This window comes from Parasteatoda tepidariorum, chromosome X1 (assembly GCF_043381705.1).
Source record: "Parasteatoda tepidariorum isolate YZ-2023 chromosome X1, CAS_Ptep_4.0, whole genome shotgun sequence".
NCBI classification, from domain to species: Eukaryota; Metazoa; Arthropoda; class Arachnida; order Araneae; family Theridiidae; genus Parasteatoda; species Parasteatoda tepidariorum.
In genome coordinates this window covers 9,852,196-9,864,704 of record NC_092214.1, presented here as the reverse complement: position 1 = coordinate 9,864,704, position 12,509 = coordinate 9,852,196, and the positions used below count along the sequence as shown (strand labels likewise).

Below are 12,509 nucleotides of genomic sequence, written 5' to 3'. Positions count from 1 at the left end.
TGGTTAGTCCCAACGCTCCGTTCTTGAAGTAAAAGTTCAAGCTTTGCACCACCGTGACGTCACATGCGAAAATCTTACGTGTGGATCGGCGAGATTTTCTTCAAAGGAGAGTGAACCAGCCCTTCTATTCTCTCTTTAGTCCTGGACTAAAGATAGGCTAAACTTGACCTAACAATCATGAGTAACTGTTGCAAACTGGGAGCAGTTATGAAAGTAGTATATTATTCGAAAAAAAAGTAATTTCATACGACGATGGAGCTTTCGAAAAACAGCCTTCACTATGGGGATCTAATTTCAGAGATAATGGCGGCTTCTAATGGGGATCAAAAATCTTAATCCGTTGATAATAAAAAGGAATGTTTATTCAGAAAAAAGTACGTTTTTAAGTCTCATTTCGTAACTTAAAACATCATCTGCACCAATGAATTAGCATATTTAAGGTTAGGACTACGCACCACTTAAAATAAGTCCTAGTACGTGGATATCCGATTAAATAAAAAGTTATTAAGGAGTTTGATTTTTTGCGCACTCAGCGTTTCTCAAATGATAAAGAAAAAAAGTGTGACGAGACTGGTAGCCACTATTTCTTCAATGTATGACAACGCTAATTTGAAGGTCAGCTGAAAGATGTATTTGAATATTTAATATTCGTCTGATAGTCTTAACATTCATCTTATAAACTTTTGTCAGTTTTGGGAATTAGAGATTTAAAACTTTGATTCCTTTAAAGATGTTAAATTTTATTATTGATTTATATTATAATAAATATTTAACAATTTCTTTTAAGCAAAATTTTTTGTTTGACGTAAAAGAAGGAAGCATGTTTTTAATTCATAGTCTTTGTGACGAATGATTAGTTAACACTTATGTAACTTTATTTATCTAGGGCTTAAAAAAAGTGTTGCTGAATATATAAAACTAATCAATAAATCCTCGCCAAACATTAAATTTTTAAACCCTAGACATTTTTGCACTCCAGGACATTACCTCGCACACCACTGAAAAACTAAGTTTGTCCGAGATAATTCTGGATATGTGGTTAGCCTAACTATAAAATGCTTGGTAAAAACGGAGGAAGTAAGCAGTTATTAGGTAAACTACAGACATGTGAATAATAATAACAAAAAAACATGAATTATTTTACTCAAAAGTGCCAACAGTCTTTAAAGACATAGATGTAAAGTGTTAAACAAAACAAAAATTAGTTCCTCAACATAAACTTCAAGGTGATACAAAAACTGTAATTGAAGGTAGGACAAATCGCAATTCATGACGGGAAATGTCTTAATGCCGCTAGAGCTGCCAATTCTTTATGGACTGCTTGTTAATGCTCATTTGAACAAAATAAATCTAGCTCCTTCCCTTATGAATCTAGATTATACTAGTTTTATAGCGTAAAAATTGTCTTCCAAGAGGTTTAGAAATAATATTTTTAGGGATATTTCAAATGCATCTTAAAATTGTTGAATATCAGCGAAACATATATTAAGAATTATTAATTACATTTATTAAAAAAGCTATTACCTCCCGGTTTTAATCGTTGGCAAATAAAAGGATTTTCCACTAAGCAATCTCTATCATTCCAATAAAAGCGTTCAGTCCTTCCTTCTCCTTTACTTGGATATTTAAAAAGATTTCGAAGTTCAACACAATTCTGATGAGATAACCCATCATCACTCGGTTGCAAACCATACCATCCGTATTTTTCCCACCCAGGAAACCAATCTAAAAACAATTATTAAATAATGTTAATGCAACATCCAGATAATGTCATTGTAGAACAGTTATGTGAAGTACAAATCTAATAGAAAAAGCTACAGCACCTGAAACCTAAAGTATAATCTAGCTATATTGCTGAAAAAGATTGCTATCACTTAAAACCGATAAGCCTTTCAAATGCTTAAATGGTTTTTTAAACATTTGGATAATAATAATAATAATAGACACAAATAATCGGAACTTTAGATAGATTTTTTTTATAACAAACAATACATGATGAGTACTATTTTTTAAATAATTAAAAAAATGGTAACGTTCAATACTTTTTTTTGTTGAAAAACTGAATTTTTCTTACAATGTTTTTTTTTTTTTTTTTTTTTTTTTTTTTTTTTTTTTTTTTTAAATGGCGGGCACTTGGGATATATTGTCCCATTGGCCTCATATGCCAGGACTGCTACTCTCTTCTCGTTACCCAGTGGACACCTGTGGCGAAGCCACGGCGGTGGAGCAGCGTCTCCCACGTCACACAACCACAAACCCGTTTATAGGGCGGGTCACATTCACACAATCACACACAAAAAGGAGAAAGGACATAGGACAGAGAGAGAGAGAAAAAAAACATCCATGCCCTGAGCTGGATTCGAACCCGCAACCATCGGCTCCGCAGTCAGGCACGCTAACCATTCGGCCACCTGGTCGGTTTTCCTACAATGCAACTTTGCTCCATTTTTATTTAAGGCGATGGTTCAAAATGGAAGAAAATGAACAAATATGAGTAGAATTTTATTTATCAGAAATTGAAGCTTACACCAGAGATCAAATGACCGGAATTTCATGTATTTTTACTTAATCTTAACAGTTCTATTGAGGTTGACTTTAAATGAGCTAATTAGTTAAAGCTGACAGTAAATAGAGTCTCAACATCTTATACAAAAGAGATACTTTAATTTCTAAAGTCTCTTCAAAATAAATGTACGGGTGGCAAGATTACAAAATAACGAGCGTGCAATGCTGCTCCTTTATAATTTCAAACTTCCTTATGGGGAGTGGATCATTGTTTTTTTTTCCTTTGCTGGTCTTCAAAGCTTCGAAATGCATCATTTTCCCATCACTGATATTTAAGGCAAAATTTTATTGCCTGGTATTTCCAACATTGATGACTTTAAAGTAATTCCCTGTATATACTTGTCTGGTGTTCCTTACACTGAACAAGTTCAATTGCCCAGTATTTCCTATACTGACATTTTTTTCTAATATTAATTGCGTAAAACTCCTACCCAACTTCGGGAAATTTTAAAATATTTTCCAACTACTCAAAATTAAAGGAAATATATATAATAATATTAAAAATAATTCAAAGTGTGTCAAACTCGAAATGTCTAAATTCTTTTAAATGCATTTTGTTTCAAGAAAAGTAATGCTTTATATACGATTCTGTCTGTTTTATTTCTGTCTTCCGTTACTGTTTCAGGTAAAATGCTGACATAGATTCCGTACCCTTCCCCACTTGTAACATATAAGGAGCAATCCACTTCTATAGGTAGGAATTAGAGGATCTCTTGTTGTTTTGTAATCTTCTGATGGGAGAAATTTAACCAGGAAAGTTTTAAAATATCTTGTTGTTATTTTTGTTTTCTGGATATTTGTTGTGCGAATCAAAAGAGTCACAAAATTCCAAATAATACAAACTTATTTTATTTATCATCTTTTATTGTATACTTTTACAATGATCAATGAATTTTAAAAATTTTAATTCCCTAAATTATAATAAAAATTCCACTTGAACTGAAATAAAAAGGATTAAAAAGTGATTATTTTCATAAGAATTCTATTAGATTATGATAAAATATCTAAATTGCTTATCTGAAGTAGACTTTTTAGCATTTCAATAATATTAACAGTGTTTCATATTAGCTTTTATTTCTTAATCCAAGGTTTATAGTCTGGATTCAATCCATCAAGGATAAAACTTCATATTAAGATGTTAAATTAGACCGTGCACTCTGTATGGGATTCACGTACCTCCGATAGCCATCGAGATAAAAAGGAAACCTGATAGGTGAGTTTTTCACGGGAAAATGTATTTCACCAATCAGATTCTCATTCTCGATTGGTGATCGGAAGTGCGTGAATCACATGCAGTGAGAATGGCTCCGTAACAGGGAGAAAGGCGAAAGTGGTTCAGAAAGAATGGTTTAAGTTTATTTTGAATAAACGAGATGTTTTTTCTCTTTTTTTTCGATTTTGATTATTTCTTTAATTTAAAGCTTATCTAGCGGTTTCTACGGTATTTCTTTCTGTCATTGTCTGATTGGTTTTTTAATGCATGCTTTTATACAAACAAAAGGAGCAAGATAAATGTTTATTCAAAATTATATTAAGAGGAGTTGATAGGCAGCGTTCATTTGTTGATTATAATTTCCATTGATTATGAAGTTGTTGCTCAAATATTTATTTTTCTTGCTTAATAAACTTTCATGTAAATGAAAATATCACTCTTGAATTTTGCTTGCTTGGCAATTTTCCACTAGGCCATAAATTCTGCTAGTAAGACACTATCATGATTTGGAAACAACGAATGGCATAAAAATTGCGAGACATCAACAATAAACATATGCATAACTTACATATAAAATCAAATTCTTGTCCGTCAGCCCATTCGTAGCAATTTTCATATCTCAGGTCATTGGCCCCAATCCAAAATGCTCTGTTTTTTTCAAACAAGGGTCTGAAAAATAAAAGTTGATTTATTTTTGCGCCAGTAAAATGATAAATATTGATCTTAAACTAAAGCCTCATACTTAGATTTTATGTAGGGTAACCCGTAATCACCACCCTTAATATATAACTTTTGAAAACTAGTCAAAAATGAAATTAAAAGTGAAATATATATATTTTAAATTGCAAATACATATTTTAGAGAAAAAGAAAAAACCCACTATGAAATCTGCCAGATTATTAGAGGAACTGAGAATATCAAAACCAGTTTGATTGCTTGTTGAAACTTCGTACCAGTTCTTACTGCATCCGATCTCTTTTCATGAGCTTGCGCAATGTTTAGAAACTACATGTAAGAAGAACTGCTGAACACAGTTAGAATGGAAATGTGTTTCTAATAGTCATAATCATATTGTAGTCATGATTATATTCGTCGCACTAGAGCTGCCCATTGTGCAGCTCTAGTGCGACGTAAATAAACTACAACTCAACACTTCTTTGTTTCTTCCGGCAATCAAGCAGGTTTTCATAGTTTATTTCCTTCTTCTTTACTATTAATAAGATATTGGTAGCATTTTCATTATTTCCCAGCTCGGAAAGCCCCCCTAATATAGCACATTTATTATTCAATTATAATTAAGGATTCTAAATATGTATAATAAAAGCAACCATTATTGAACACATTACATTGTAATTTATGAGAACAGTCTCTCCCCCTCTCCTATAACTTCATAGAAAATTTTCTATTTTCAATTTACTTCGTCATATCTCAAACAATGTTTTTAGGTATTGTATTACTTATTTAATTATAAAATTTGTACAACTGTGTAAACAGTTATGAGTCTTGGTACCATTTTGAATTAGAAAAATTTAAAAATTATCTCATTAAATTTTACAAGCTCATCTATTTGAGATTAGTTTAAGATTAAAGCATACTTCAGTGTGAAACAATCATGTATGTTATTCCTTATAAAAATAAATATCCAGCTGTTTATAATTATAGACTGTATAAATTTTGCAATATAAGAAATCTTCAAAAAAGTTTCGGCAGTTTTCTGGTGCTAGTTTTGTTTTTATACTATGTTTTTTCGACCCCGAAATGACCGATGTTAGAAAATCGGAATAAAAATTAACAGTGATTTCATCAAACCAAATTTCAAAATTAGTTGCAAAGTTCTTCGGCAGATGGCACTGTTAACTTTTAAAACTTGAATTGTGGAATCAATAATTGAAATGCACGATCGACTCCCATTCCAGATTTTATTGAGAGCTTGACTCCGACTCATATTCAGTAAAAATTTCCACCAAATCCCAGGAAAGAATTAATATTATTATTAAGTATTAGTTAATTTAAAATTTCACATTGCTATTTTTTTAAGTGCGATTAATTAAAATAATAAACTTTGTTTGAAATTGCATTTTGTATTATAACATAGCAGTTGAATAAATAAAGTTTAAAAAATGCATTTGTTCAAAATATTGAACTTGAACCATACCATTATCCGAAAAAAAAACTACACATCAAAATCGTATATGCACACCCGCACAGCATATCTTAACATCTTATGACAAAAATATTAGTGAATTTTCGTGAACTAGGAAACTGTTAAAAAAGGATACATTACATTCAATCATAAATTTTTTTATGTACTTTAGTAACTAAGCTAAATAAATTTGGTTTTGGAATTTTTAAATTAAAAGATAATTCATTTGTTAATCTCGAGTTTTGAATAGTTACAAAGGTTTTCTGCTGCTTTATCAATAGCTCGGTTAAACATGGGCTCAAAATCGTTCAAATGTGATTATTTAAGTTTGTGATAAGTACTAATTTAAATAATCATTATAAAATTCATTCCAGCAATATTTTTGTTTATTTATATATAATTTTGATCAGATCTGAATCTTTTTTCCCTCTTTTAACCCACTGTACCTAACTTTTAACTAATCGGAGTTGAAAAATTTTCCGACTTCTGCAAAGTTTTCTCGTCGAAATCGACTCTTCAGCTCTGATAAAAACTACAAAACAATGATTTAAAAATAACCACAATTTGAAGCATCAACGCGGAGGACAAAATGAACAGTTGGTTTAATAAAATCAACCAGAGCGAAGTATAATCAAATCGGTGAGCTTTCGCAGACGAATTTACTTTACCAATCAGGTTCTCCCTCGACGGTTATCGGAAGTGCATGAATCTCATGCAGTGGGAATAGCCCTTAAGAGGACGCTATACTTGTATGAGAAACTTTTCACATTAAATTTTCTTTCTCTTACAGAAATACAGTGAAACTTCCCCCGAAAGACCATCTTTATGTGGTAGTCACCTTTATTTACGACTACTTTTGTAAGGCACTGAATTTTCCATCGTGTCCATTCCATCATCGACCATTTTACTGTAGAACGGAGAGTGGTCACTGCCGAGAGGATTTACTGTAATTTAAAATGTAAAGTATAGAAATAGTGAGTTTCGGTAACCTAGTCATGAAGTTTTTAAATGCTTTTTTTTCAAGATATAAAAATATAAAGAAATTATATCAGGATTACTTAGGATTATGCAGTGGAGAAGTTATCCTGCAATAATTTTTTTGTATTTTGATAATGTGTAAATATGTTTTCTGCATTTAAAACTTCGTGGTTTACCAGAACTTACTTTTCTCAATATTGTAAATTTGAAATTACTAATTTAGGTTTAAAAGAATTTAATACGATTTCCTCCCGTGGTATGGCACCCTCTTAAGAGAATGACAGTGTTGTTAATAATGTTTCGCATTGTTAATAATAATAATTTCCAAAATACCCGTGATATGGCGTCCTCTTAAGAGAATGACAGTGTTGTTAATAATGTTTCTCATTGTTAATAATAATAATTTCTAAAATCCAACAGATGGCGCTCTGCTCAGTAATGTATAAGGATTAATTGTATTCAGTTTCCTCTATAGTACCATGAAGAAAACTGAATACAATTAATCCTTATTCATTCATCTGGTGGATTTTAGAAATTATTATTATTAACATTGAGAGATATTATTAACAAGTGTGATTAAGTTCTGAGGATTATTAAGAAAATATATTTTTCGTCTTAATAATTAAGATAATCAAAATGTTCTTACCCATATTTGATTATCGAATCGATGAGTTGAGCAATGCTGTTATCTGTGATACTAGCTAAATGACCGTTTCTTGCTTGGCAAGCTTTTGCAGCTTCTGTCCATGTTAGTTTCTGATCATAAACTTTATAACAAAATTTTTGTCCCGATGTCCACCCAAAAAGGCAATCACTAAATAATCTAACATCATTTGGAAGCGCTTTATAAGTAGCACAAAAACCTTTTTGAGCTAAATCAGTGAGAATGTCTGCTCGGATGTATAAATGATTGCTTTTTGTTTGTAATGTGTACGTATTTATTTTTTCTTTTAGAGTATCGACACATAAATTCAATAGCACTTGATCACTCGTTGTTGAAATTTGGAGTGAATTGTTAAGACAGAAGGCACCATCAGAAAATCCTAAGACACTCAATTCCAATTCTATGGAATAACCTAAAGGCACATAAATGAAATAGGAAATATTGCAGCCGAAAAAAATTTCCGGATAACCAGAATTACAAAAATGGCCAAAAGATTTATCTGAAAAAGTTCGGTTGGAGCAAGTGGAAAGAAATTCATATTTGAGCTGGACATTTTTTATATTCCCTTCTGATTTAATTTGTAAAAAATTATTTTCTGATATGTAAAATTCTGATGAAGAGCAAGAATTCCTAAAAAAAAAAAGAAAGCAACACAGTCAGTTATCGAAACATGAAACTCTAAAAATAGGAAAATGTATGAGTTCTTTGATTGAATTATAAGAAATTGAGCAAGGGTATAAAAATATTTAGAGCATAAAGGCCAAACGAGTTATAAAAAGAATAGAGTTTATAAAAATACTATATTTTGTACCAACAAATTGTTATTATTTTTTTTGTGTAGTATGAAGCATAATTTCAAGTAAGGCAGTGTTTTCAAAATGTAATATTAAGCATAACCTCAAATGAGGTAATGCTTACAAAATGTAATTGGAAGCATTATTTAATTTTACAATTTCGAAGCATTGCTTCATTTGATATAGAATCAATGATTGTGAATATATTAATCAATGACATACATTGTAATTGCCATTTTTTTCAGAAAAACGGTGCTTTTCCGTAAATATTACCCTTAACTATATACAGTATCTGTACATAAGAAAGTGAACAAAAAACCGTAACATTGAAGGGAAATAATTTTAAATTACATAACTTATGTTATACCTAAAAATTCGCGATCAAGGAGTGAATGACTAAAAAATTAAGATATCAGAAATTAAAACTGATTGCAATTATAATTGAACTTGAAATCCTTTTATTGTTTTATTATGTGTTTGCTTAGTAGGCTCGTCACAAGATGGATCGCGATATGTAATTAAATTCCCTTTCTAGATGAAAACTTCCTTAGGAATATGAGCCTATCCCTAAGGAATGGTAATTCGCTGAGGACGAATATCGTAATGGGAGTAAGACCAATGAACAACAATTGGTTCACCCAGAGCTAGTTTCGAAAAAGAGTGATTTTCAGTTCAGTCTAAGTTTTTCCTTTCAGCCAGATGTCTTGTTTTCCGACCGACAGTCCTACCTTGATTATCATCAGGCACGAGCGGATAAACAACTTTCATGATTTTTTTTTGTTTTTTTAATTTTATTATGTAGGTTTCAAGAAAAGATGTTCAACTGGTCCTTTTTCACAACAAGCTTTGCTTTGTGTATATTTGAGAAGAAAAGGGAAACATCTTTGTACATTTAAAAACCGATTTTCGCTTATATTCAGGACAAAAATATGGCATTTGTGATAAAAATATATACATTTTTGCTTTAAGCTCGATTAGCGGTTAATTTAGTTACGTCACAAAGTAAAAACTCAACTATTGTGTAATAATTATTAATCCAGAAGATTTTTTTCTCGTAATAAACTCAAATTGAATCTCAATTGGTTGATTTTATTAATTTAACTTAATTCATGACCTTAACGTAGACCTAAGGATTACTCATAGTTATTGAAATAATTAAGTACATGATAAGAATATTAATAATAATGTTGCTTCTCTTTGTCTCCTGTCAAAATTGTTTCATGATTTCTTCGATCAGTTTCGATAGAAGACCCTGTGGCACGTGATTCATTTTGCATAGGCACGGTACAATTTGTGGCATTAAAATATACACATGGTAGCTAAAATCATATTTAAATTACTTTCAATTGTTTGCCTAAATTTTGATGGCCTAAACATTAATTTTAAAATGTTAAGCACAGCACAATTTTATTACTTTTAAAACCGCTAAGCGAGATTGAGTGAAAATTAGATTTATTTTCAGATAAAATACATGTCACATATAAAACCACTTGAAAGTAAATATAAGCACTTTTAAATCCTTAAAAGATTAATAAAGTATCAATACGAGTTAAAAATTTTTCTCCAAGTGAAAGCAAGTTTAAAAAATTTTAATTATAACACCTCTAGCATTCGACATTGAAAAAAGTTAATTGAATAAATGGTATCTGCGACGCAATCGATGCCCGTCTGAAAGACTTAGACAAAATATGTCCTAGAACCTTAATGTTTACGCTTCAATGTAAATATCTACATTTAGCATTGAGCGGGGTCGAATGTAAGGTTCGCATAAGTTTAATTTGATTACAGCAGAGAAAAGTTTAACTTTTATATAAAAAAAGGTGGCAACGTTCAGATACGTAAATAGAACGCTTCGCTTTAATATATATGTCGCTGTGTTTATTTTTTTTCATTAAATACTTTTATAAAATATCTTTTCGCTTCTTTATTATATTTCATATTGACTAAATTCCTTGTCTTTCAACTTTACCTTATATATATATATATATATATATATATATATANATGAAGATAAAAACAAAGGAAAATTATAGACATATGAAAAGAGGGGGGGAAAGAAAAATAATAATTAAAAAAATGACAAACAACTATATATAAAACAAAATAAATAAATTCAAGAAAACACGAAGAAAGTTAAGAAAAACAATAAGTTTCAATTATTGCGCATAAGCTGCAAGTAAACAGAACTCAATAGATAAGTTCAAAATTAAGATGAAACAAAGGAAAATTATAGACATATGTTAATGAAAAAAAAAACAAACAACAAACTGATTAAAAAAAAAAAAAAAAAAAATAAAGGATGAAATTTTTTTTAAAAAAACCGGAAAATAAAAGATATAATCTTTTGATCAGCCCACACTATTATATCCACAAAAAAGAGTGCTATCTGATATTGTATCAATATAGCCAAAGCCAAATATATTAATACAATAGTGTGAGGAGCACTCAAAATTTTTTTACAAAAATTACAACAAATAAAATAGAACACAATAAGTAAAAATAACACTCAAAAACAGAAAACAAAATAAAATAAAATAAAAAGGAAAAAACAGTATTAAACAAAATCTTTAAAGCGAGTAGAAAAATCAAATGTACTTACATGAACGAGAAATTTTTCAAGATTGATTTAAAGTATATTCGCAGCAAGATTGCCAGATTATATATTGACAGATTGCGGATATAATCGTGCGGGCTGATGAAAAGATTATATCTTTAATTTCCGGTTTTTTAAAAAAATTTCATCCTTTTTTTAATCAGTTTTTTTTTTCATTAACATACGTCTATACTTTTCGTTTGTTTTACTCTATTTTGAACTTACTTATATATATATATATATATATATATGCATTCTCCGGTGAATGTCAACATTCACATAGTCGCTTCGGTGAATGTTCGAAATATTTCTTATATCCAATTTTATATTAATTTATTCGTTAATATTATTATATTTATTTGATACATTTATATTTATTTGATATACAGTGCCCGCCGTTTATTGAAATCACTTTCGTTTTATGCTCTTTTGATTTTATTAAGCGGCTGATTTTATTAAGAGGCGATTCAACATTTGAAAAAAAAAATTTTTTTTTACGATCTATTCTAAATGCACACACTTTTAAATTTTAAATAATGACCACATTAATGCTTTATTTTAACTAATTTAATTATTTTAATAAAGTAAAACCCAACATAAGATTAAATTTACAAAAGTTTTGCAAAAAACCGATCAATGGTTGCTTGAGTTGCAGTATTTAAAATTAACTTTTCAACATCATTTGAGAGTTTATAGAAGTTTTTATAGTTTTCGATATTCCTCCTCTTTGTTTTAAGGCTTGCCGCAATACATTAAGTGCTTTTCTGACTTCCATTGAAGATGGCACTAATGAGTTCATTTCATCTTCTGAGTCTGATTCCTCCATTTCTTGATGGGAAATAACTTTGCAATTTTTGATGTCTATAACAATTTCAGAATCAGATTTTTCTCCTGATGTTTGCTGGTTATCGTCAATAGCTACGTAACGTGAAAAATTCTCGTCCATTTCATTTTCTTCTTTGCTGATCATTTCTTCGAAACAGTTATGAGCCCCATCTCCGTCTCCATTGAAGCTTCACGTTGACTACATTAGGAAGCTTATCATAGTTTTGCAACACTTCAAATTTATCTTTAAGACTCAAATCCTTCCTTTTCGGCATGCTGATAAAATTTAACACCAAACGAACTTAAAAATGATATATGCTCTAACTTTAACTATAATTTACTCAAACGGCTTAAATAATATGGAACATGCGCACAGACAGTTTTTGGAAATCTATTCATGTTCTCTGTTAAGATAGATAACAAAAGAAGCTTCTCTCCCTTCTATGGTTCATTCAATAAAAAGTAAGATAAGAATTCGACCCCCTGTTGAGTGAGATAGGTTTCTCCAAACTTCATTCAAGTCAAGGAATTAACATTGATAAATTGATTTCTATGAACTCGCCGCTTACCACCCACATTTTTCCTTAACTCTTACACTATGTATATCACAGGAAAGTGCTAACCACACCTGTTTCACATGTTTGTGAGTAACTGTTGCTTTATCTAAAAATATTTTTAAACTTCGAAAAAATAAAATTTTATAAATAAGAACAAAAAAAGCTGGAATATTGCAC

The 12,509-nt window shown here is 30.1% G+C and overlaps 1 protein-coding gene across 6 annotated transcripts in view; it reads right to left on the bottom strand.

Moving 5' to 3' along the window:
* The window catches only part of LOC107455837 (uncharacterized), a 105,426-nt gene that overhangs the window by 47,372 nt on the left and 45,545 nt on the right, over positions 1-12,509 (bottom strand). For all 6 annotated transcript variants that reach the window (XM_043044692.2, XM_043044697.1, XM_071187658.1 and 3 more), the window contains 3 exons: positions 7,546-8,193; positions 4,347-4,447; positions 1,525-1,725 (listed from right to left, as the gene is read on the bottom strand). In XM_043044692.2, the coding sequence (XP_042900626.1) occupies positions 1,525-1,725; positions 4,347-4,447; positions 7,546-8,193 (950 nt within the window). The remainder of the gene's footprint in view (positions 1-1,524; positions 1,726-4,346; positions 4,448-7,545; positions 8,194-12,509) is intronic.